Source organism: Athene noctua, chromosome 15 (genome assembly GCF_965140245.1).
Source record: "Athene noctua chromosome 15, bAthNoc1.hap1.1, whole genome shotgun sequence".
NCBI lineage: Eukaryota > Metazoa > Chordata > Aves > Strigiformes > Strigidae > Athene > Athene noctua.
The window spans coordinates 4,097,085-4,120,998 of record NC_134051.1 but is presented as its reverse complement, the minus strand read 5'-3'; the positions used below and the strand labels follow the sequence as shown (position 1 = coordinate 4,120,998).

The 23,914-nt window shown below is 51.8% G+C and overlaps 3 protein-coding genes across 10 annotated transcripts in view; 1 reads left to right on the top strand and 2 right to left on the bottom strand.

The window, feature by feature from the left end:
• Positions 1-265: 265 nt before the first annotated feature.
• On the top strand, positions 266-19,138 carry NAA60 (N-alpha-acetyltransferase 60, NatF catalytic subunit). The gene is made up of 7 exons (XM_074919281.1): positions 266-548; positions 9,162-9,277; positions 10,786-10,915; positions 12,267-12,363; positions 14,570-14,804; positions 15,632-15,817; positions 16,270-19,138. The coding sequence occupies exons 2-6, from the start codon at positions 9,168-9,170 to the stop codon at positions 15,786-15,788; spliced, it is 729 nt and encodes a 242-aa protein (XP_074775382.1). The 5' UTR covers positions 266-548; positions 9,162-9,167; the 3' UTR covers positions 15,789-15,817; positions 16,270-19,138.
• Positions 19,139-19,664: 526 nt separating this feature from the next.
• On the bottom strand, positions 19,665-22,791 carry NUDT16L1 (nudix hydrolase 16 like 1). 5 transcript variants are annotated; one of them, XM_074919045.1, is made up of 4 exons: positions 22,541-22,791; positions 21,730-21,990; positions 20,363-20,728; positions 19,665-20,326 (listed from the first exon to the last, which is right to left on the bottom strand). In XM_074919045.1, exons 1-4 carry the CDS (start codon positions 22,766-22,768, stop codon positions 20,255-20,257), a joined length of 927 nt encoding a protein of 308 aa, XP_074775146.1. In that variant the 5' UTR covers positions 22,769-22,791; the 3' UTR covers positions 19,665-20,254. The 5 variants fall into 5 exon arrangements, with proteins under 5 accessions (XP_074775146.1, XP_074775144.1, XP_074775147.1 ...); XM_074919043.1 differs by having other exon boundaries at positions 19,665-20,728; XM_074919046.1 differs by having other exon boundaries at positions 19,665-20,608.
• A 387-nt stretch (positions 22,792-23,178) lies between these two features.
• Positions 23,179-23,914, bottom strand: part of MGRN1 (mahogunin ring finger 1) — a 55,982-nt gene continuing 55,246 nt past the window's right edge. For all 4 annotated transcript variants that reach the window (XM_074919462.1, XM_074919460.1, XM_074919463.1 and 1 more), the window contains one exon: positions 23,179-23,776. Coding sequence is in view for 2 of the 4 variants with exons in the window: in XM_074919460.1 (XP_074775561.1) it covers positions 23,664-23,776 (113 nt within the window). In the remaining 2 variants the exon portion in view is untranslated. The remainder of the gene's footprint in view (positions 23,777-23,914) is intronic.

The window sequence follows — 23,914 nt, the reverse complement described above, 5'->3', positions numbered from 1 at the left end:
AGCTGTTTATTCTAATTCAGAAATGGCAGCTGGCCTGCATGTATGATGAGTTGTTTGGAGCTTTTTTTTGTTTTCTGGAGGAACAGCTGCCTATTGGAAACTTGCCGTGTTCGGCATTTGCAAGGTATTAGATCTCTCTTCTAGCAAGCTTCTTGTTATAAATGTGCCTCTATTGTGACCCTTCGGTTTTAACTCCCTGCAGTGCTGCTGTCACAAAGCAGATTTTCTCTTCCACGTCTTAACAAGAAAAGATTTAACAGCAAAACCCTCTTAGAGATCCTTGTTCGCCATTCCCTGGAGGAATTGCTGTATCTGGGGCAGCAGGAAGCCATGCCTTTTGCAGTGTGCTTTAGAGACACTGTATTTGGGTACCAGCTCCTGTGAAATCTGCGGCTTCAGTAATGTATCTAGAGCTGTAGGGTGAAAGAACAGCCCGGAAAGCGACTCGCATGCAAAACAGTAACATTTCTGCTGCTGGCAGGCTGACAAGTCAAAACTTCAAGTGTGCAGAGGATCAGGGATACAAGTATAAAAGAATTTCACTAACAGTAAGTGTTTTCATTTCAAATAACTGCTGCTTGCTGTGCAGGTAGAACTGTTTTGCCTTCTCATTTCTTATTATCCTTCTGGGGTCTGTTTCAAGTCCTGATCCTTCATGGCGGGAGGCCAAAATGTTAATTACCATGATTCTGTGTTTTTGGCTTTCAGACTTTTTTAGTCCTGTGGTGTGCACACCTCAGTCTGGGAATAGTGGAAAATGGAGTGCAGAGCTGGGGACAGGGTGCAAGTGCGTTTCTTAGAATGATGTTTTCAGAATTTCAGAGCTGAGGAAAAATTGGCTGAGCAGCATGGGAGCCTTTGGGAGGAGGACTGAATGCCAGGACAGGTTTTCCCAGGTTGTGTGTGACAGTGTTGTCTTTCTGGCTGTCCGAGTCCAATGTGCTCTGGCCAGGCTCCTCCACACAAGGAGGGTTTAATATCAGATTTACTTGTTTGGTATGTTTGGTGTTACATGGGATTTTGATTTAGCAGGTTATGCTCTGGGCTCAGCTTGTGTATATGCTCCCCCCGTGCTGGTCTGGCTTTGTTAATTGTTTCTGTGCACCTGACGATGCGCTGGTGCAGCTGTCTTATCTAAACCCGAAGTTACCCTCCAGTCATCCTGGTGTTGACAACACATTCATCTCCAAGCTCACAGGTTTTTGCCCTCCTCCACTGTGGGGGTGTGCTGGTTGTACACACTGCCCGGGATGGATTTATGGATAAGAAAGTCCAGGCACTGACAAACTCCTTTCTCCAGAGTGACGCCCCTGAGAGAAGTGCACTAGTGCTCAGGGTGTGCTTTGGAGGCAAATGGGATCTGTGCAGCAGGGCTGGAGTAATGGTGTATTTTCAAGATGTGGCAGCCTAGGAGACTGTGCAGGGGGAGGTAGTTGTGGAAGGCAGTTTTGTGCACAGAAGGATGCTGCTACTGAAGGAGTTTAAATAATGAGGAACTCAAAGTCTTGAGCTAGTGCATGTCCCTGAGTGAGCAGGAGTCCATGAGGGGCTCTGAGGATCAGTGCTTGTTGTTCTGGTACAAACGGCAGAAAAATGTCATGCCTGAATCTAAAGGTGTTATGGACTATTGTGAAATGACACAATCTAAGAGCCTGTTTCCAGCCATATCATTACATTATTTTCAGACTAAGGCACAAAATGAGTCGTTTTGTCCTAGATTTGCAATTAAGAGCCTCACAGACTCCCAACATCTGCTTCTGCTAACATAGAGAATTCAGTGATGGCAGTTCGGGGCAGCACTCCTATAGGATGTGATGAATGGTACAGGAATGGAGGTGAAACACTTGCCATTCTGCTTGTGACTGAACTCTGCTCTGTCAGTTTGCATAATGTACCAGGAATGAGGAGAACCATGTCTTCTGGGATTTGTATGTTGCTTGTTCCAAATGAACCTTCATGGGATTCCTAGAAGGAGCAGGAGCATTACATGGGATAAATAGAGCATAACAAATAGAATATAGAGGTGTGCCTGTACTGCACGTGTAGCAGAGGTGGTTGTATTGGTGTAGGCGGCACGTTTAATACCCCAGCTTTCCAGCTGTGCCTTTGGATGTGAAGGAACTAGTCTGAGCCCAGGCAGGGTGAAGAGCTTTGCTCCTCACTGACGTTACGTGGGACTGTGAGCCTGATCTAAGTTGGGTTAAAGCTCAAAGGGTCCTTCCAACTTAATTTTTTTAATTCTGTGACCAGGCTTGAAGTGGTACCTAGGAGATATCAAGCCAAGTATTTAAATATCTTTAAAAGTTTGGCTCCTATTGCTTTGATAATGTTGCCCTAAATCCTAGAAGCTCCTCTTTAAGATTTTTAGTAATTAATTCATGATATTTTCAAATCCAGTTGCAATCTTATTGCATTAAATGAAGAGTTTGGTAACAGGGATGTCTGTGTGGAACATTCCCTGTGAGACCAGTAACCTAAAAACACAGTAAGCTTAAAATGAAATGCAGAAGGGAAATCTTTACTGCTTTGTTGGAATTAGACCTTTGGCTGGTTCAGATTGAATGGTTTAATGTAAATCAAATCCCCAGTGCCAGATGGCGCAAGGTAGAGAGACTTAAAGCTGTGAAAACTCCCACTGGCACTCTTGAAGTGATACTCCCCAGACAATAGCAGAGTTTGTGTCTGAGTACGGTAATGCTCAGTCACAGCTAACATGTGCCTGTCCTGAATTTTGAGTAGAAATTCAACATTCTGCCTGGACTTTGATCTTATTTATTTACAAGTGAGAGAGGATGCCAGGTGCCATTAAATTTTTTTTTTTTTTTTTTTTAAATCTTGTCTTGCTGGGATTTGAGGACTGTCCACACAGAAGTCACAAACAAAGTGGCGACACTGGAGCAGCACCTCTGGTGAGGGTACCGGGTATAAGGAAATCCAGCTCCGGCCCACTGTGCGTGCATGCAGATCTTCCATGGAGCATCTGCGCGTCTGTGTTTGTGCCGAGCAGATGGTCTGCTCATGTAAAGTAAAATACAGCTACTGTGCATATGTTCATGGCTGAAGTGCTGGGCAGAAGCATGCAGCCGTAGGCAGAGGGACATGGCCGGACAGCCGGCGGGAGGGCCGTGCCGTGCCACGCACTACCTTGGCACAGCAGACTCCTTTAGCTGCAGTTCCTCAGACCTGGCCCATGCATGGTGTGTACTTGGCAATTGTCAGGAGGAACTTAATGCTTTCCTTCTGTGGAACAACAGCAGATAATCCTTAATAATCTAGCAGGAGTGTGATTGAAGAAAATGCTTTGAATTACAGAAGGTGAAAATATTCAGCCCGAGTAAATAAGGGTCTGCACCATTTAATGACGGAGTTGCCTGTGGTACCGAGCTGGTTCACTGGGTCTTTCCAGACACTTTCAGCACTTCCTGAATTGTAGGATCACTTTATAAAAATCCACTAGCCTGCCAGTGCTTGTTTTTATTCTTCCCTGCAGATTTGCTTCTTTCCATTCAGGATGAATTGATTTCAATTAGCTTTTAAATTGGAAAGTAAAAGATTTTGATGAACTTCAGTCTAGCTTTGTTTCTGCAAGTGGAGAAGAATCCTTCATGTTGTTTTTTGTGTGAACACTGAAATTGAAGCAATACACACTTTATTGACGTTATATATGTATATGCTTCTAGTTAGTATTTGTTTAGCTTTAGTCTTAGATTACCTTGCCTTTATTCTGCCAGGAAGTTGAGTGATATTTGTTGCTAGACGATAACATTTTTATTTGGGATTTTCATGAGCTTCTCTGGATAAAAATTGAAGTCCAAATAAAAATTCATAAAACCAGCATCTTGTGATGGTACGTTGCTGAAATCCAACTCATTTTCGCAGGATGCACAAGGCAGAAGCATTGTTAAAACATGTCTAATAGTGCTAAACAGGGGAAATCTTAACTTGTTGAATCACTTGGCCTGGCTTTTGTAGGTATGGAAGTGCTCGAGGGATTTTGAAATGCATTTAAGCTGCTGCCTGCCAAATTCTAGTAAGCATCAGGCTTTGTCTTGCATTTGAACACCCTTGTTCAATTAAGTGTTCTGATTCTATGTGGCTACTTTAGTTTCTCTAGAAATATGGTATATCTATATATGTAAATTTTATCCTTTTTTAAATTATTTTTTTTAAGTACAAGAGCTGTAAGAGGGAAAGAAAACTTCCTGCTCTTGGGAAAAGCCTGAGTTAAGGTCTCTTAGCTGTGAAGAACCTAGTTCAGGTAAAGAAACTGTCCCTGCATCTGGTAGCTAACCTAAACTCAAAACAAGACTTGCTCTTGCACACTAGGGCCTGGAAGTACTGGTGGTAGGAATATATCAGTACATGGCTCATTGTGCTGAGTGAACACTGATAATTCATGGAGACCCAGCCATCGCTTGGGCTGATGCTGGAAGCTAAAGGCTCCTCTACCTTTTAGACAGAATTATGAAATACTGTTCTTTAGCTCATTAAAGCTAGAGCTTATTGATGCCAGAGATTTATGACGTTATTTTAAATAGTAAGTTTAGGCTTTACAATGTGCAATTTAAATTTAAAATTATATGTTAAGTCAGCTTATTTAGTAATGCATTTGCTATTTCTTTTCATCCAACTTCTACTATGACTAAATATTAATTGGTTGTGTATTAATAACTGCAGTTTCTGAGTAGGAAAGGGAATGAAATGCTCGGTTGCTAGTTCTACTCACTGCTAACTTTGGTATTTTGGAAAGGCCTGTCCTCAGAGCTTTTTCAGATGTTTAACTGCACTATCCCTTCATAAGCATAAAATGTTGGCTCACTTTTATAATTGTCATAAACAAGTGTTTCCCATTTTGACAAAAAGGTGCAGTCACCGTGCCCTGCTGTGGAGAGGCGGTGGATGGTGTTAACCATGCCACGTCCCAGGCTGCAGCCATCACATGAGCAAAAAGCTGACTCCTGAGAAAAAGATAATAAAATAAATAAGTTAACTTCACTTTGGGTTTTCAAAAATGGCTGTGGACCTCCTTCAGGTGACTGCACGTGGCTGGAGCCTACCTTTTGCTTCACAGCAACTACTTGATCTCAAAGGTCAGAACTTGGTGTTGTTGCAGTGATGAGTGGAGCTATGCTAAGGGCCTTTTAACTTCCATTAAGTGCTAGGGTTGCAAGTTACACTGATCCTGGGTTTTTTTATTATTTCTTTGAAGAGACGGAGGCATGGACTCTGTGTACAGTGTGAACAGAGACCTTTATTGTTATTAACACTGAGAATTTATATTATCTTCAAAGCTATGTTAGTAAGCATGAGTTAGGCTGTGTTATCACCATTGGCTACAATGTATTGTGCATTTGCTGTCCACACACTCTAGTACACTGATTGGCTAAACTAAAAGATTAACTCTACCGTCGGCATCCTGGTTATCAGTCCTTTAGTTCTTTAGGTCTGCAACTCTGCGTTTTCTTGTTTATCAGCTGCCAACTTTCTTCAGTCGTTCTTTATTCTTCAATCAAGGACATCGTCGAGCTGAGATGTCCATTTTCTGCCAAAAAACCTCTCCACATTTCTTTATGCTTCCAAACATATATTTTGTCCTCCAAAAAAGCAAGCAGCCTCTAAAAGTGATACTCTCCTCACTGTGCTAGCTGAGGCTATTGTTCAGGACTCTGGCTCTGCTAATTACAGCACACCACAGGCTGTGCGGAGGGCAGGGCCTGGCTCTTGGGTGTTTGCCCAAGATATCTTTGAAGAGCCAGAAGTTGTCACCTGGGTATGAAGAGAATTGACTTGCCTGGGATTTCTTCTCTCTAGGTCACAGCAGCCATTTACAGCAGCTCCTCCAGCAGCAGCAACACCTGGCCAGGGAGGAAGGTGCACGGGTCTGCTCTCCTAAAACCTTGTGGCAGGACACAGTACCTGGCGGGTGTCCTAAATGCTCTTTAAATGTGCAAGAGCATCTGGACTGGGCCACATAATGCAGAGCAGATGAAGCGAGTCCTTGCAAACACAACCGGTGCTGGGAAACGGCTGTCTGAATTTGAGGGGAGGGGAATTACCCTGTTCAACAAAACAGTCATGGATTACTTTTTTAAGGCTGGCTTCAGCTGCAGGATAATGCATAATGCTTGCCTAGCTCTTTGAGAATATAGTGTTAAATAAACATGAACTAATCCTCACAAGAATGTATCCTGTGCTGGCTCTGCCGCTCCTGCAGCAGCTGCTGGCTAAGTTTGCTCCTAGACCCCTGCCTTTTCTACTCATTAGCAAAAATATGGCTCTGTCATGGTTGTTTCATTTATCTCTGATTTATTAATGTTGTGAGTATTGACTGAGAAGGGGTGTTGCCTTACAGGAGCATTGAAACTTCTCAAGAAAAATCAATTGTATGAGAAGGAGCACTGCTGTCCCAAACCTGAGTGCCGCTTAACACCCACTAACACAGCGATGTATCGGGCTTAGGGCTTCACCACGGCCAGAGCAGCTCTTGGTGTATGTGCCTGCTCGCTCCTCCCTCTTTTTTCCCCCCTGAAGCATATTGTATGCTACCCGAGCTTTTGCCGAGCAGTTCTGGCCTACGAACCATTTTGACCTCACCTTGTCACTGCTCAGCAAAGGGTCCAGCAAGGGTGGGAGGGTGGGACTGGGGTCCACAGCAGCGTGGATCAGATCAGCCACAGCAAGTGAATGGGCCCTTCCGTCAGGGCCCCGGGGGCAGGGCTGAGACGTGCTAAAAGGTCACCAGGGGCCAGTGGTGGAGAGTGCTTGCTGCTGTGACAGGGTATGGATTCAAAATCTAGCCTTAGAGGGCTTGAGCCAATTCTGGGAGTGTAAAATCAGTGTTAAGAGCAGCAAGGAGTACTGGTTCTGTGGATTTTCTAGGTGCTTAAGTTGTTTTGAAACTAGCATCTGGACTGATTGTGAAAGCTGTAGGCTGCTCAGTAAATATGCAGCCACAGTCCTAGAACAGGCTGTGAAATAGCTGTGATTCTTTTTAAGGACTTATTTGGAGAAGAACCAGGGATCCATACCAATATACCCATGTCCTTGAATGACCTTCTTGGGCAAATTTGTAGGATCAGTCACTGGGAGGAGAGCTGTGTATGGATTCCTTACGTGAAGAAACCCACCCCATTTCATCTTTTCAGGAGTTGTAGGAGAATGTCCTTGGACCTCTTCTCTATTAAAGCATTTTGCCATTCTTTCTCCCTGCATTGGAGAAGGGCTGGCAAAGATTTCTCTGAATAATAGTGGACTTTAATTCTGTCCTTTCTTCTGTTGATATATTGGCTGTTTGACACGTTCCAGAAATTGTGGTAGAGTTCCTCCTTCCTTCTGGGAGATCTGGGCCAATGTAGCATAGGGGCTTTATGCCACTATCCGGGAGGATGGAGCGGGGGGAGCTCATGCTGCTCGAGCTAGTGCAAAGGTGTCATACAAAGCGTGTTGCAGGGCGAGTGCCAAAGTCAAGGGTGAATATCGTTCTTGTTAGCAGTGCTAGTTACCTCTCTAGCACTGATGCTGAGTTCCAAGGACCCCAGCATCTGGGGACTCTGCTTCCTGACGATCATCATGGTGTGCTAACTGGGAGTTGCTCTCTACCACTTCATCCAGGGGAACTGCAGAAGTAAGCTGACTTATGTACCTTAAAAAAGAAATTTGTGGGTGGAATGTGGATTTTATAGCTTAGCCTGTTTTTTTCTTAGGGTCACAGTGGAAGGAGGTTTCCAAATTCTTAGGAGTGCAGTTGCACACAGTTGTGTGTTGTCAAACACGTCAAACTGGGATCGTTGCTGTGCCAACTCCTTTTGTGTGTCTTTGCTAGTTACAGAGTGTATTGTGGAGGTGATGCAGTTTTTACCTAGACAGTGCTCAAATGGCATATCTAGTCCAGTGGGGAGTTCATATATCTGTTCCTTCTCGAGTTTCTGACCTTCAAAGCAAGAGCGCAGGAGAGCTGAGCATCCCTTTGGAGAAGAGGGTGTACACTAGCGCTGCTGTGTGCAGCTTTTCCTTATAACTCAGTATTTCAAAACCAAGATTTGAGCCTCTTAAAATTGGGAAGAGAAAGCAAGAACAAAATCAAACAACTTTTTAAACGAAGGATGTTTTTTTCTTTGCATCCTGGTCTGGTTCTCAGACTTGGGACTAGGAGGGCTGGAATGAGAGACAAAGCTGTGGATGGAGAACTGCAGGTGGCCCATGAAAGGGAACCGACTCCTGCAGCTGCCCTGTCTCTGCCTGCCTTGTCTGCTCTGTGTGCACAGTGTCTCACGGGGGGCTTTGTCCTGCCTAAAGCCTTTTTGCAAGATCTGTTCTTCATTCATGTGTCTGCACTACAAATGCTTTTACAGCCACTTTAGTTATAGCTTGCTTCTTTCCCTCTGGTACCTCGTTCAAAAAGGCTGAAGACGTTGGAGTAAGTGTCCTGTATGTGGTTAGCAGGATTGTGGTAGTGCCTTTGGGAAAGAATAGGCTGCCTTGGGATTTCTGTATTTGAACCCTCTCTGCTGGGATGGAAAGCCAGCTCTTGCGGGGTTGTAGCACATAGGAATGAGGGGAAATGAAACTGGATCTCATTTCATTGGCATAAGTTAAACAAAATTAATATTTTAAAGAATTTGATTCCTCTGCATATGTACTAACTGGAGATGATGGTATTGTGTAACAGGACTTTATAAATGTTCTTCTAGCAGTGCCTCCTTTTTAAGCTGTTTTTTTCAGTTTTGTTTTAACAAAATGTTGGTCCTGCGTAGACGTTTGAAAAGCTCCATGCATCATAAGGTACACTTGGCACATTGTTGGCTTATTTTATGCAACATCCTGAGCTCTTTTTGGCAGTGGTTGGTGCCACATGCTCCTTCACAGGCAGCATCACTGGACTGTGTTTGCAGGGAGCAGGGTGTGTACAGATGCAGGGCTGGTGAGGTGGGTCACGCTGAGAAATGAGCCATGCTTATCCTGTGGGCAACAGGGCTTTGAGTTGCTTCTTGGATTGGAGTTACCATGTTTTGCTTCATCTCTCCTGAAAACTCGTTCTGCCAGGAAGAACAACTTTATTGATGCAGGGAGCCTCCTGCTGCCTTTGCGCAGATGTCTGACTGGAGCCGAGTGTCAGAATCTGTGCTTCATCATTCTTAATGATTGGCTTTCTTTTCTTGCAGGCGTGAATGACAGAGGAGGTGCCTCCGACTGCACTTACAGACGTAAACCTGCGTCTTCTCTGCCACGATGACATAGACACAGTGAAACAGCTCTGTGGAGACTGGTTCCCAATAGAGTATGTGGTAACTACTACCAGTTTGGGGTGTGGGATGGCAGGAATCTAGAAACAAATGGTGTGAACCTGCACTGGTCCAGTTTGGAGCTGACACCAAAGGCTCTGCAGCCATCTGGACTGTTGCTAAGATAGCAGCAGGTTCTTCATCTTTTATGCACTGTGTTAATGGCTCATTGCTGCCTGTCCTGCAGAGTCCTAAAGTCATCAGAAAGTTTTTGTGTGCAGATTTTGGCAGAAAGCTGTGCTTTGTAATTAAGGGTTGGATCAGCTTCTTGGGAAAGACTGTGTATGAGATGGGGAAAGGAGCACACCTCCAGGAAAAAGATTAGCATCCCTGTGCTTGTGAAAGAAAGCTGTGTTCTGTCTGGGGTGTGGGCCAAGAAAGCACCCTCAGAGCTGAACTAAACTGACAGGAAGTGGCTCTTCCTAAGGGACCCGCTTTCTGAATGTCCCAGGGCAAGACTGAACAGTAACTTGCCTGTGTACTCAGGATCACTGTTGGTCCCAAAGATCTGGCTTAAAGCTGATCTCAGTCTGTCCCAGGTCAGTTCTCCAGGCCTCTATTTGGTAAATGCTTGTGTCTGCACAAAGCACAGGAGTAAGGAGCTTTTCTTGGGGATAGTGATAGTTTTCTGGCTTAAAGCATCCAGGGAAACTGCAGCTGTAGACTTCAAGGATTTTTTTTTTTTTCTTTAGCTTTGTTGAGAAGGTTTATAGAGGATTTTAGCTGATTATAATTAAGATTGCATGAAGTGTAATAAACCAGCAAAAGCATTCATAAATGTTTGAATTTGTGGATTTCTTCTAAACACAAGGCATGTTGAACTCTGACTTTGAAATAAATTAGTGTATGCTAGTTTTCCTTTCGTAGCTACAGAAGGGGGAGGAGAACTGGAGGCTGGTAATGTGATTTTTTTTTTTTTTTTTTTGGTACCAATATGCAGTATTTTTTTCACATGTGTATCAAATTAATGAGATCCTTACGCTCTTAGATGAGGGCAGATGGATTTTGCATTTAAAAATAACTTGCTGAAGATGGAAGTGAGAGCTCTGGGCAACAAATGTAAAATGAGAATGTGGTTGTCTTAGCAAAGCAGGAGGCCATTACATGAGCAGCCTGTGTTGCTGCTTAGATGCAACTGAAAGAAACCATGCTACCAAATGGGGTACAACACTGGGACCATACAACAGTTAAAACAGGAAGGATGAATTAACTTCCTAACCCAGATTTCATGGAATAAACTGAATTAGTAGCATAGAAAGAGCTTTAGATTGATATATGGCTGAGCTACTTGGCTGTGTGTCTTTGCTGAAGACAGCCCTTTCAGTAGTATATTCTCCCTCCATTAGTCCTGTGTAAAATGCATTGGCCTGCAGTTCCAGTGACTGGCATTTAAACATGTTGCTGCCATTTCCAGTTGAGCAGCATCTTGGCACGTTGGCTGTAGCACTGCCTGCTCCCGTGGGCTCTGTGTCCCCAAACATTCCTGTTGTCTCTTCCTTCCCAGATACCCTGACTCATGGTACCGAGATATCACTTCCAACAAGAAGTTCTTTTCCCTCGCAGCCACATATAGAGGCTCCATCGTGGGAATGATAGTGGCAGAGATCAAGAGCAGAACAAAAGTGCATAAAGAGGTATGCTACTAAACTGTGCTTCGGTCCACCATAGTTCACCTCTTGCCATGGTTAACTGAGATGGAACCTGTTTGTGGTATTTTCCCCGCCCCTGCATCCAGACACTTAGAAGAGCAATCCTGAGTTAATTTAAGAAAGCACGAACATGCCCGTTTCCAGCTCATGGACCATGCGTGGTGGGGTGCTTCTGAGGATGTGGGCTGCTGAGCAGCCTGGTTCCACAAAGTCTCTTCCTGCTGGGGCCAGGCAGCTGCAGGCCGATGGGAGAGGATCATGCAGGTGTAACCCAAAAGTGACTGTGTAGCCCACCATTTAACTTGCTGCTGGGCTCTTTTGGGTGTGCCTGGTCATCGCTGGTGACTGAGGTATGCGCAGCTGTGGGAGAACAAACCTCTTCCTTTCTTACATAAGGGTTGAACTTCCTTAGCTGTGCTGGGCAAGTCACTCCTGTGACTTCCTGCAGAAACTCCTTCATTTACACAGTCACTGTCTTGAACACAAAGCAGAGATAACCAGTGTTCAGGAACCTCAGGCTTCAGAGATAACAGAGCTTGGAGACCAGGAGAGACAACACAGTACAGCAGAGGGATGAAGAAGAGATGGTCACTGAAGACAGTATGGGAAAAGACTACTGGGTTAATGAGGGAAAACAGCATAGGCAAGTGAATTAAAAAAAACCAACATGGGCAATGCAGAGATGCACTGAAAGACCAACAGTGTTACGATTAAACAATAATCTTAGCATTTGTAGGAACTGAGAGCATCGAGTGACATGGGTCTCTTCACACTAGCTATCTGGCTTCACCTCAAAGCTAGTCAAAATCAGAAACTGCATCTTCAGCAACTCTAACAAAAGGCTCTTGTTCCAGCCAAGCTGAAAGCCAGCGGCTTATTCAGACACTGCTCCAGGCGACTGAGCCTGTAGAACATGCTCCTTGTCCTCTACAGCAGTACAGAGATCTCCAGCTGACACGAAGCTCAGACGGAAAATGCAGGCAATAAAAACTGTTGCTGGATTGATCTAGACACTGATGGGTAGCTCCAGAATTGGCACTTTGAAGCCTTCCTGGTAAAGAATGCAAATATATTCTGTCCCTAAGCCCACAGATAATGTATATAGTAAGGAGACATCCGGATTTGTGTTCTGCATCTGGGAAGATGATATGAAAGTAGGAATAACCCCTAAGTGACCATGCTTGGATTTTTTAACTCCCCATGTCCTATCCAGAAGCTTCAGCTAGACTGTTCAGTGAGAAGTTCCCTGCTATAGCCTTGTTCCAGTACAGGGTTCTTGATTTCTCCTGTGCCTCTCCAGGCATCCTACCAAATAACTTGTCATATCTCTACTCAGGATGGAGACATCCTAGCTTCCAATTTTCCTGTGGACACTCAAGTTGCTTACATCCTAAGTCTTGGAGTGGTGAAGGAGTTCAGAAAACATGGAATAGGTAAGATGCTGCTAAGTGACAACTCTGTTGCTGTTGTTTGCCACATGTGGCTAGTGGGCATGACTGAAGGAGCTCCACCGTTTCACTGCAATACCCTTTTGAGACAAGCGTGTTGGTGATTTGTACCAGCAACTGGGGAGGTGATGCATTCACATCCCCTTGTTGGTATCTGTGCGGGTGCACTGAGATGATTTTACTGGTGTAGGCACAGCACAACGTGCAGATACTTCCAAAGAGCATGGGGCTTTGTCTGTCTCTTTCCCAGGGGACAGCTGAGCACACCAAAAACTTGCACTCCTGCTGCTGAGACTGACTGAAAGTGCTAGGACTTCACCCTGGAGCAGGGTTTGAAATTATTTTCTTTCATGGGTATCAGAAGCTTGGTCCCTGAGGCAGAAAATACAGCTGCTTTTAACCGTTCAACAGATAGAACAAACATTTAGAAAAAGGAGGAGGGAGCTGGAAAAAGAGTGTAAGGTGGATCTGATTACATCTGTCAAATGCATGTAAAAATCAGCTCTGAATGCCTGCTGCAACACACAGCATTTTTGCAGCCATTTGAAAATCCTGCAGTCAGAAGGGCTTATCTCCATTTAGAGCAGGATGTGTTTTGTCATCAAATAAGTGCCCTTCTGGTGCAATTTCAAGCATGAGCTCTATCTTTGATCTGCAAAAGGAAATAGGCCAGGTTTGGAAGCATGACCCGGTGTTGCACATCTGGAATCTCTTCAGTGGATACAGTGTAACCCATCTTCTTCAAGTCCTCCCTTCTCCTCCAGGCATGTTTAGGAAGGTACAAACTGATAGGATATGTAAACAAATGACCAGAAGAGTCTTCAGTGAGAGCACTGTAGTTAAAACTTGCATTGAAATGCTACTAGACATAAATTTTCTATACAAAGAAGAAAATACTAGCACACAATAACATTTAGAGAAGGTGCTAAAGAGGTCTTCTGTTCTGTAAAACTGTGCTGGTTTTGAGTTTCCTTTCAATTTCCAAATCCTGTTTTTTTTTCCCAGCTCCATCTCGCTGGAATTTTCTTTCAGAATCATTATTTCCTGTATCCATTACATCTATACAGCACATTGCTGTGCTCTCTCAAAAGCTTTGGATTTGTACCTGTAGCAAAACAACCTAAAGAAGCTGCTGCCTGATGCTGAGACCTTTCTCTTGAGAGTTTTTCTACTTGTGTTTGAAGCTGAAGTCTTTCATGCGGGAGGCTTTTCACCCCAGGCATACTTCTAAGCCCTAAAGCTCTGATTTTTCTCTGCAGACATTAAAAGGCTTTGGTTTCTAGTTCTCTGCTATTCTTAAACCGGAAGGCAGTTGGATTTCTGTGAGATAGAAGAGTAGAATATCTCATAACAAAATTAAACCGCTCTTCTGTTGGTGTCTCTTAGTGTCTTTTTGTGCTTGGCTGATACAAATTCTAACTAACTATTAAGTGACTGTGAAGTCAGTGCTGTTGACTTCTGTTCTGAAGTCCTGTGAGTCCTGCTGTAAGTCTTACGTGCCCTGGGGATTGTGAAACAGCAGCATAAATCTCATCTGTGTGTTTGTATTAGCTAAGCTGTTTCTTTAGCCTGTTGTTACCACTCCTGATGGAAGAAGTTCCCCTGCAGGTTCTGCTGGGTCCTTCCTGCCATGTTAAGGTGGTTTGGATGAACTTTTGGGTCTCATCGCTTGGGGCTGGAGTATTTTCTGTGCCCTTCTCTGGTTTCTCCTGCTGACTAGTGGCTGCAGCAAATCTGGGCTGAATGAGACTGTGCCTCAGCTCTCCTCCTTAGAAGGGATCTTCAAATCCCACCAGTTCTTAGATTCTGAGTGAGCAGACACAACGTGATACCCTGCTTGTGAAGTTCTGTTTTGACACTCTGATGTTCTAAATGGCTTTAAAATAATAAATATGATGGAACTGATTGAAAATGACTCACTGACCTTCCCCAAAGCTGAGAGCTGCTTGGCTGGGGATTTTGTCAGATTCCCATGTCTGGCTCACCTTTGTGGTTAGTGAATCAGAAGTTTGTGTCTTTATAAAATCTTTCATGAAGCCTGGGTTCACAAAACTGGGTGGGATCTGAGGTCTTCAAGCATGTGCAACAATCACTGCTGAGGCGCTGGGTGCAGGAGATCTCAGGTGGAACCCTTGAGCAGACCCTGAGAAGGCAGCTGCACTGTGTGATTCTGCGGCTCTTTCCTCAACAGGTTCGCTCTTGCTTGAAAGTTTAAAAGACCATATATCAACAACTGCCCAAGATCACTGCAAAGCCATCTACCTGCACGTCCTCACCACTAACAACACAGCAATAAACTTCTATGAAAACAGAGACTTTAAACAGCACCACTATCTTCCCTATTATTATTCCATCAGAGGGGTCCTCAAAGATGGCTTTACCTACGTCCTGTACATCAACGGCGGGCATCCACCCTGGACAATCTTATATCCTTGACCTCCTGTCTGATGAGCAGTGGAGCACGCTGGGCAGACACCAAACTGTGTTTGGGGTGACAATCCAGAGAAGTGTGAGCTGGCTAGGTCTGGGGACCGACGCCTGCTCAGATGTGAGTTTAGTCTGAAGTTAGAGGGGTTTGACTTGTTTGTACCCAGCTCTTCTGGGAACAGCTCGGGGAGGTGGTGTGGGATGGCACACTGATTGCTAAGCTGGAACAAGTTTGATGCCAGTGACAGCGAATGCTGGTGTTAACACTGTTAACAAACTCCCTAGACAAAGTGCTAAGCGTGTTTTGGCTTGTGGGGTGCAGGATTTGGCCCGGAGCGTGGCAGAGAAGCCCTCGATCTTGCTTCCTGTGACCTAGGATCCTCTGTGATTCTGGCCTGGCTTGGATCTCATCAGGCTACTCTCAAACTGACTTTGGGAGTTTGTTTCAGGTCACTGGATCACGGAGGAGAAACTTGATCTTTCCCGGGTGTAGCTAGCCTGTCCAAACCTCTGCAGGCAGGTGGATGCATTGCCGTCCCTGCAGGAGCTTGATGGGGAGTGCAAGGGGAACTAGCAGCTGCCTCGAGGAGGTATTTCACACACGAGCCAGAGCCTATGTTCCCAAACTGCCGCCTTTTACAGCACAAAGGAGACCTGCTTTTGATAGAAAGGAGCAGGCAATTAATACACAGAGCAGATCTGTCTAATTGAGCAGAGCAGCTTTCACCATGCCATGGGGTCTCTTTAGGGAGTGCTAGTCCACAGAGTATTTTAAGTTATTTCTTAAGTTATAGTAAAAATGTTGCTGTCCTTAACTGATGGCCACTGACTACCTGCAGCACATTGGATCAACGCTAGCCAGCCTGAGCCCGTGTTCAATTCCCCAGAGGATATATCGACAAGCCCAGAGCCTTCTCTGCAGCCTTCTGCCCTGGTCTGGCATTTCTGCCAAGAGTGGCATTGAATATAGCCGGACGATGTGAGTGGAGCGGAAGATGTACAAAAAGCAAAGGTGGGTCCCGGGGGGAAAGCTCCCTTCCCTGCCCGAGATCCCCTGGCCGCTGTCCTGGGGCAGCTGGGAGTGTCCTCGAGCGAGGGCTGATGAAGGGCAGCTCTGCTGCTGCGAAGGTGTCTGGGGCATCGCTGTGCTCCAGGCTCCAGCTGGTGCCCAAACTCCTGCTGGTTTCATTTGAAGGGAACTTGAACTCTGGTCTTCTTTCCTTGAGCGCAGAGCCTGACAGCAGAATGAACCTCTCCCTGCTGGCTTTCCCCCTTTCCCAGCTCTGTTAGACCAGCTTGCAAGACTCTGAGTGACACTCTGCCCAGCTCGGTGTCACAGCACAGCAACTGGTAGCCCATCTTGCTGCCAGTTGCATTGCATGTCTCCGACACAAGGTCTTCCCTACGCTCAGAGCCCCGTACCACCCAGCTTCCCTACAGCTATGCTCTCTTTTCTTTCCGTAGGGTTGTCCTTCCTTTCATCTTGTGAACCACCCGGCTCTGCACCGATTCCAGTGATGACTGCTCTTGGTCAGTGACCCAGCCCTGGACGGGACCCCTTGTCCCACAGGTTGACTGACATTTGGTAGCCTTCACACTCAAGGGGCTGCAGCCCTGACTTACCCCTGTGGCCTGGAGCCTGCGAGCACTGCCCGGGCAGGCCTGGCTGTCGTGCCAGGTGTCCGGCTGTGCCATAGCTGAGGGCCCTTTGCGTCACCACTCTGTGTGCATGTTGCACTGTCCCCGCTACTCCCTTTGCCTCTGGTTTGCTCCTATTTGTATACATGATGTAGAGGGGTTCAGGTGCTGCTTCCACACCATGGCTACTGAAAGCAGTGGGCATGAGGTTAATGAATCTGCACTGACCAACCCTGTAAATGAGCCGTAAGCGCCCTGGCAGGCCGCTGGTGGCAGAATACACAGTCGTGCCCTTATTGCCAGGGAAGGGGGGAGCTGGGTGAGGGGAGGTGGGGAGCGAGGATCGTGCGGGTAACTTCCAGGGAGGGTGACTGCCTCGTGTGAGAAATTACCTGGCCCCGCCAGCCCTCTGGAGTGACTTAAAAAGAAGCATCCAGTTCAGGATGCATCAAGTAGAAGGCAGGGAATGAAATTGCTATTTCATAGTGAAATATATATATAAAATACTGTATAGATATTTCTGCCTTTGTCCAAGTTGGAATGTAGCAGGGGAGGGGAGCTGGGGATAGAGCCAGAGCCCTTCTCCACTGCAGACGCCGTCCCTTGGCACCGGGGCTGGACTCTTGCAGGATCTTTAGGGATGAGCTCTGGGCACAGATCACAGCAGCTTTTCCTTGCTGCAGAAAAGCCCCCCCAGCTGCTCAGGGGCGTACTTCAGGCTGTGCCGCTGGGCAGCTTCCAGCAGCTGCAGAGCCACGGGACCCCTCCGGGGCTGAGTCTCGGCTCTGTGTTCATGTCCAGCCTGCGGGGAGGCGCCGAGGTGCAGCCAGGCAGGCACCCTTCCTGCGCCTCGGAGCAAGGTCGAGCGAGTGCTTTGCTTTTAAGATGGGAGTTTCTGCAGCTCAGCCAGCCCAGGCACGTGTCGGAGGTGCAGGTATCATCCCTGTGCCCTGCCAGGCTCCCCTGATGAATCGCCCCTCCCTGGCCAAGGCTCTTCCCCTGCTCAGCACCATGTTCCTCCTTCCTCTCTTATTTTGAAACTGGGACTTGGGCAAAGGAGGTCTAAGCCGCAGCTGGTGCATCGCCCCTGTGTGCAGGCAGCGCCAGCGGGCAGGGCCTGGGGGTGAGAGACAGCACAGGTCAGGTTTAGACTTAGAAGAGAAAGAAAGCACGCCAAGGTACTGCAGCCCAGATGACCTGTTGGTGACTGTAAGCCCCTGAGGTGGGAGCTGCTTAATGAAAGGGTGCAGGAGGTGAGCTGGTACCATGCTGGCTCCCGAGAAGCGGGGCTGGGACTAGCCCCCCCGCTCTGCCCACGGCCACCATGGGGCTGGCACTGTGAGCTGCCACTCGGCTCAGAGGGGGCTCTGGCACAGAAGCCCTGGTGAATGCAGCTCCCCCCACAGCCCCGGCTGCAGGAGGCAGCTTGCTGCAGCCCCAGGGGCTGGCACATACATGGTTTGGAGGAGCAGGAGGCTCTTCTGCTGGGAACTGCTGGTCCCTCTTCTGGGGCTCAGAGGTCCAGCTCAGCAACCGTTTGACACAAGGTGTCTGTCTCCATGAGGACAGTCATGCTTGGAGCTGTTGGTGAGTCCATCCTTGGAGACCTTTAAGCCCCCAAAAGCCAGGGCAGTCCTCGGTGTGGGCCTTGCTCTGAGGCTGTTGGAGCAGAGCACTCCAGAGGCTCCTTCCAAGCCCCTACACCTCTGTTTCCCCATCAGTTCAGAAGTACAGGCAGGCTGAGTGAGGCTCAAGGGACGCAGGTTTGTGGCAGAGGACGGGTGCTGGGCAGGCAGCTCCCCGGGGGTGCTGGCGGGGCCCCAGGGTGGGAGTGGAGCTCTGCTGCCCACACCCGGGGTGCTGGGATAGGGGAACCCCACTGCGCTCTGTGCGCTCCCGCCTCTGCGCGACATGGTGGAGCTGCTGCAGAAGCGTCGCGCAGGGCTGCACAGCCAGTGGCTTGGCCAGGCCGCTCGTGGCACAGTAGCCCGGGAGCAGAGGGGCACCTCACCAGGGCGTTTGGCTGCCTCCAGCCTGGCCTCACGGGTCAGCAGGTGCCCTGGCCCCGCTCCCCAGCCCAGCGGCCTTGCCCGCTGCCAGCCCACGGCTCTGCCTGCAGGGAGCTGGTGCTGCCGAGGCGCTGCCTGGGAGGTGTGGCTGTCCCCGTGCTCCCCCCGCACCCAGCTGGCACCCGCTGGCAGGGGAGGGAGCACAGGGGCTGCTGCGACCCCCCCGAGCCACAGCGCTTTCCGCGGGGAGACCTGAAGCACCCTTCCAGCCTCATGTGTGTTACCACTTTTTGGTTTTGGCAGGGTTTTTTTGCTTATCCACTTTTTACTTAAACACATCTATTGGTTTATATGAGTTTCTTCAGCAATTCTAAGCCCCTGGTCTCCCTCAGCACTTGCTTTCTCTGGGCCAGAATGAATCTCTTTCTCTCTTGATTGCCTGGGACTGACATTCCCCACACACACACCTCCTCTCCTGCCCGTGACACAACGCAACTCCACTGCTGCAGCACTTGAGCACATCCATGGGGACGTGGGACTGATCTGTGTCCTCCTGCCACCCTGTCCTCTGAGGTGTCGGCCACATCCCCCCCTCCCACCCCAGCCCGTTATTTATTGAAGAGCATTATGCTGCCACTATCGGCCTCTCTCTAAACATCTTCAATTAAACCAAACCTCTTTTCCGAGTCGTTTGTCACTGCGCAGGAGTCTGCTCTGCTCAGCTGCTCGAGCACCTTCACCTGACCTTGTCCTCTGCCACGGTGCGGGGCACTGGGAGCTGCCACCCGGGATCAGCGCGGGGCAGAGGGCAGGGCCAGAGCCTGGGGCAGGGGCAGCAGCTGCTCCAGCTCCTTGCTGGCTGCCCCAGCAGCGCTCATACAGACAGGACAAATGCCCCACATGCGCCGCCAGCGCCTGGGAACAGCTCTAGTACCTGAAGCCCTTGGGTGCACGAGGCATTTGGGAGCAACCCCCCAGAAAAAGCTTCACAAGGGTTCGTGGTGGCACAGCCCCCTGAGCCAGCCCCCTCTGCCCCAGGCTCCCCCAGCAGCAGCTCTGGGCCCTGCTCTTCCCCTTGGCCTCCAGCTGCTCACCCTGGCAGAGCCCCCAGGGATCAGGGTGGGGGGCAAAGCCCTGAGGCAGAGGGAACGGAGAGGCGCTGCCCCTGCACCCCCAGAGCTCTGCGCCAGCCATCAAGAACGATCCTGACTGTGAAGCGTTCAAAGCCATTTATTCCACTTTCCTGCTCCCACAGATCTCCAGGTAGAAACCCACACAAGCGCTCCCCCAGGCCCCAGAGGGAATTGACGGCACGGCCCCCCGTGGCACCGGCCCCCCGAGCGGGAGCGCGGCCGCCCCGCTGCCGGCGCAGGGGAGCCCTTCCACCGCCGCTGGCAGAGGTGCTTGACCAGCAGCCCCAGCCCTCAGCCGTGTCCACTGCAAACAAACAGCCGCATCCAAGTCAACACGGGGCGTTTAAAAACCAAGACATTATGTTCCTTAAAAATGAAACAGGGATCTGACAGCAGCAGTGTGTCCCTGAAATCACAACAGAATTCTAAGGCTTCGGCACCCTCACGTAAGCACATGAACTCTCTGCAGGGGGCTGTGCAGGTTGATCTGGGAAGCTCGCTAGAGTTTAATGGCCATAAAAATACATAGCTTTCCCCTGCTTCAGACAAACCCAAACCCTCCCGGCTGGGCAGTGGAATCGCGTGGGCAGCAGCTGCAGCCAGCGACGGGTTGGAAAGTTAGAAGTCTCTAGTCTCACCCACTTTTAATCAAGCGCAAACACGGCGGTGTCACTCCATCGCCTCCGCCACCGGCTGCTCCACCACGGCGTTTGCCCCTAGCCCCACCGGCTGCTCCACCGCCTCGGCCACCGGCACAGCCACCAGCTGCTCTGCCACGGCCCCGCTCTCCAGCCCAGCCACCGCCTGCTCTGCTGCCTCGGCCGCTGCCTGCACAGCTGCCTCGTTCTCCGCCCTCTCTGCCAACTCGTTGCCTGCTTTAGCAGGCGCCGCCAGCTCGTTCACCGGCTTAGCAGCAGGCAGGTTTCCCGTTGCCCCGGCTGCCTGGTCGATGGCCGGCTTCTTCGGCTTCTGTGTGGCAGCTACTGCCTCGGCCAGCTTCTCCTCCGGCACCATGTTCAAGATCTTCAGGGCAAAGAGCAGCTGGAATTTGGCGGTTCCGACGAAGGAGTTGCCCAGGAAGTTGGGCAGTCCGCCCATGCGGTCCTTCTGGGTGTAGAGGGGGACACGGACCATGCCCATCACCTGCAACAGCACAGAGCGCAGCTCAGCAGGGGCCATGGCAGCACCAGCCCCCCCGGCACCACCCTCTGCCCCCACACCCTCACCCCAGCACCCCAGCAGCCCACAGCCCAGGCCTGCCCTGCCCCGGCTGCCAGATCCTGCCCCTCCCTCCTGCACCGACCCCTGCCCTGGCCTGCCTGCCCTGGCCTGCCTGCCCTCAGCCCGGCTGAAGCCCCTGTGCTGCCCCTCCTCGAGTGTGTGTGTCCCCTCCCCAGCCCCTGCTCTCCCTGCCCAGCCCCTTGCACCCAGCCCTGGCTCCATTCCCCTTCCTGCCCCTTTGGGGGGATCCCGCTGCCCCAGGCCACTACAGGGAACCCCGCTTCCCCCTCTACACCCTGCCCTGCCTGGGGACACCACTGCTTACCCACACGTCCCCCTCAACCATGCCACAACCCTGGGCCAACTGCCTCCGTTCACGCAGCTGCTGAAACCTGCCGAGCGCCTCGCGGGCGCGCGGGGAGGCCCTAGCTCTCGCGCTCTACCCTGGGGCGTCAGCCGGACCCAGCTACCCAGGAGGAGGAAGGCTGCCTCCCGCACCGCCTCCACGCGAGCTGGGGAGAACTCGGGTTAGAGCAACACACCACCGCACCGAGGGTCGCGATTCCGGTCCAGGTTACTCAGCCCAGGGGGGGGGTAGATACCCGCCAGATGCGAGACGGACCTCACCCGCATCCCGAGGCTGAGCGGATAAATAGGGCTCTTCCCTACGCAGGCAGTCACCAGGAAAGGCCGGGGCTCGAGCTCACTACGCTCTGGAGCCCGAGACACAACCCCAGCCGACAGCCAGACCTCCTAACCGGCGCTACGCAGCGGTGCACGGCACTCGCCGCCAGTAGCTCTACATGCGGTGCATTCCCCCGCTGGGCTGCGAGAGACGGCAGCCCAGCAGACCTAGGAGGGAAGCTTCGTCTTCCCTGGGGCTAACGGTCAGAGCTCTACACACCCCCTCCCTGGGGTCCCACCTCCAGCCCGTGGTCTCGGGAATGCACCGCGCTGATCTCGATGGTATGCAGCTCCTCCAGGGTCAGCTGCCTGGCGTAGAAGTGTGCTACCACGCGATGCGGCCCCTCTGTCAGGTGCGAGCACAGATAGTCAGCTTCCGTCAGGCGCACACAGCCCAAACCCAAGCCCAGCACCCGATTCAGACCGTCCTCCAGGGACCAGTAACGGCGATCCACGAACCCCCCGGGAAAGCCCAGTAGTCCGTCAAATCGCATCTGCATCTGCAATAGAGGCGCATGGTGTTAATGGGGCACAGCGGAGCCCCGGGGCGGGGGGGGAGGGAGGTGGGGAGCGAGGAGAGGCGCGGGCACCCCAGCCCGGCGCCACGGAGTTTTCCATCCTCCCGGCCGCCTCCGATGCGGCCCTACCAGCTCCAGCACATCCAGGACCGTTCACCGACACCGTCTCCGAGAGCTCGCCGCGGCCCTGCGCCGGGGAGCCGAGACGCCGAGGCGGAGCCACCCCGGCCGCACAGCCGGGGGTCCCGGGGGCTCCTCCCCCGCGGGCTCGGGCCCGCCGCCGCCTCGGCCAAGCCTGATGCTACCGCCCTGCACAGGAACTACCGGCCAGCCAGAGCCGCCGCGCCAGGCCCGCCCGCCTGCCCTCAGCCCGCCTCCCCCGGAGCCCGCGGCCCGACCCAGCCCGGCCCGGCCCGCCCCAGCCCGAGGACCCGCCCGCCCCGCCCTGGTTCCAGGCCCCGGCCCCGGCCCCGGCCCGGTCCGGTCCCCGGCCCCCGCCCGGTCCCCGGCCCCCGCCCGCCCCCCCCCTCACCAGCACGGCGTAGCGCAGCGGGATGCGGCCGAAGAGCATGCCCGGGTTGGGCGCGTACAGCATGGCGTGGCACGAGTGGCTCCAGCCCGGGCCCAGCCGCATCGCCTCGTACCGCGTCAGCGGCTTCAGCTCGGGCACGCCCGGCACCCCCAGCGTCGGCAGCGGCGGCAGCACCCCCGCGCCCGCCGGCAGCGCCCCCATGGCCGCCATCGCCCCCATGGCCGCCATCGCCTCGCCGCCCGCCCCGGGAGCCCGCTCCGCGCACGCGCAGCGCCGACGGCGGCGAGGGGGCGGGACCCGGCAACGCAAGAGCCAGTGGCGGCACGCCGCGCGCCCCGGGGCCAATGGGCGCTCGGCGGTGCCCGCTAACCCCCGCCCCCGCCCTCGCCGGGGCGGCCAATGGGAGCGGGCGGCCAATGGGAGCGGGCGCTGCTGCGCGCGTCCCTCACCGCATTAGGTAACGGCCGCACGGGGGCCGGCGGCCAACGGGAGCCAAGCTGGGCGGGAGGGCGCACCGAGGGGCACGCCGGGAAGGAGGCGGGCACGGGCACGGCCGCCCCGCCCCGCCGCTCGCTGGCCCCGCCCCGGCCGGGCGCAGCCCCACCCCCGCGGCCCCGCCCGAGTCACGGACGCGCGTGGCTGCTCCACGGGTTTATTACTACAAACATGGAGGGGGGCGCCCCGGGACCCGCCGCAGAAGCAGAACAAGGCACACGGCGTGGGCAGCGCCGGGCTCCGCGGGCGGGGGCGCGGGGGTCAGCTCCGTCCCACGGCGAAAGGGCCCCCGCTCCCCCCCGCGGAGCCGCCGCTCTGTACAGGGGCAGGGACAGCAAAGGGCTGTGCTCGGTGTGTACAAAATATACAACGGTAGTGTCCTTCATCTGCCGATTTTAACCCCAAAGCCTCCCCACACACACCTCCCACGTAAAAACACGACGCCAGCCCCTACCCACCGCCCCTCCGCCACCGGCGGGAAACATGCACGTCTTTAAAAAAAGCCGGGCTGTGCCGAAAGCGTGCCGGGGGGCCGGGAGGGTGAGCACGGGCCAGCCCCGCGGCGGTGGGGAGAGGCTGCGCCGGGGGTCCCGGCTCCGGCGGCAGGGGCAGGGAGGTCCGGCCCTGCTCACGAGAGGCTCTGCTCATCCTCCAGGTGAAGACGCGTCTGCTCGAAGAGAAGGGGCTGCGTGGGGCTGCCGGTGCCGCGGCCGGGGAGCGTCTTGGTGAAGTCGGATGAGCCTGAGGGAGGAGAAAGGGGGTTCAGCCCCGATAACGCCGGCCCTGGGGTCAGACCAAGAACCCAGGCAGGGTGCTCGGCCCTGGGGAGAGGGCGGCATGGGCCAGGGAGACCATCCCCCCCCACACCCCCTCCTGCCC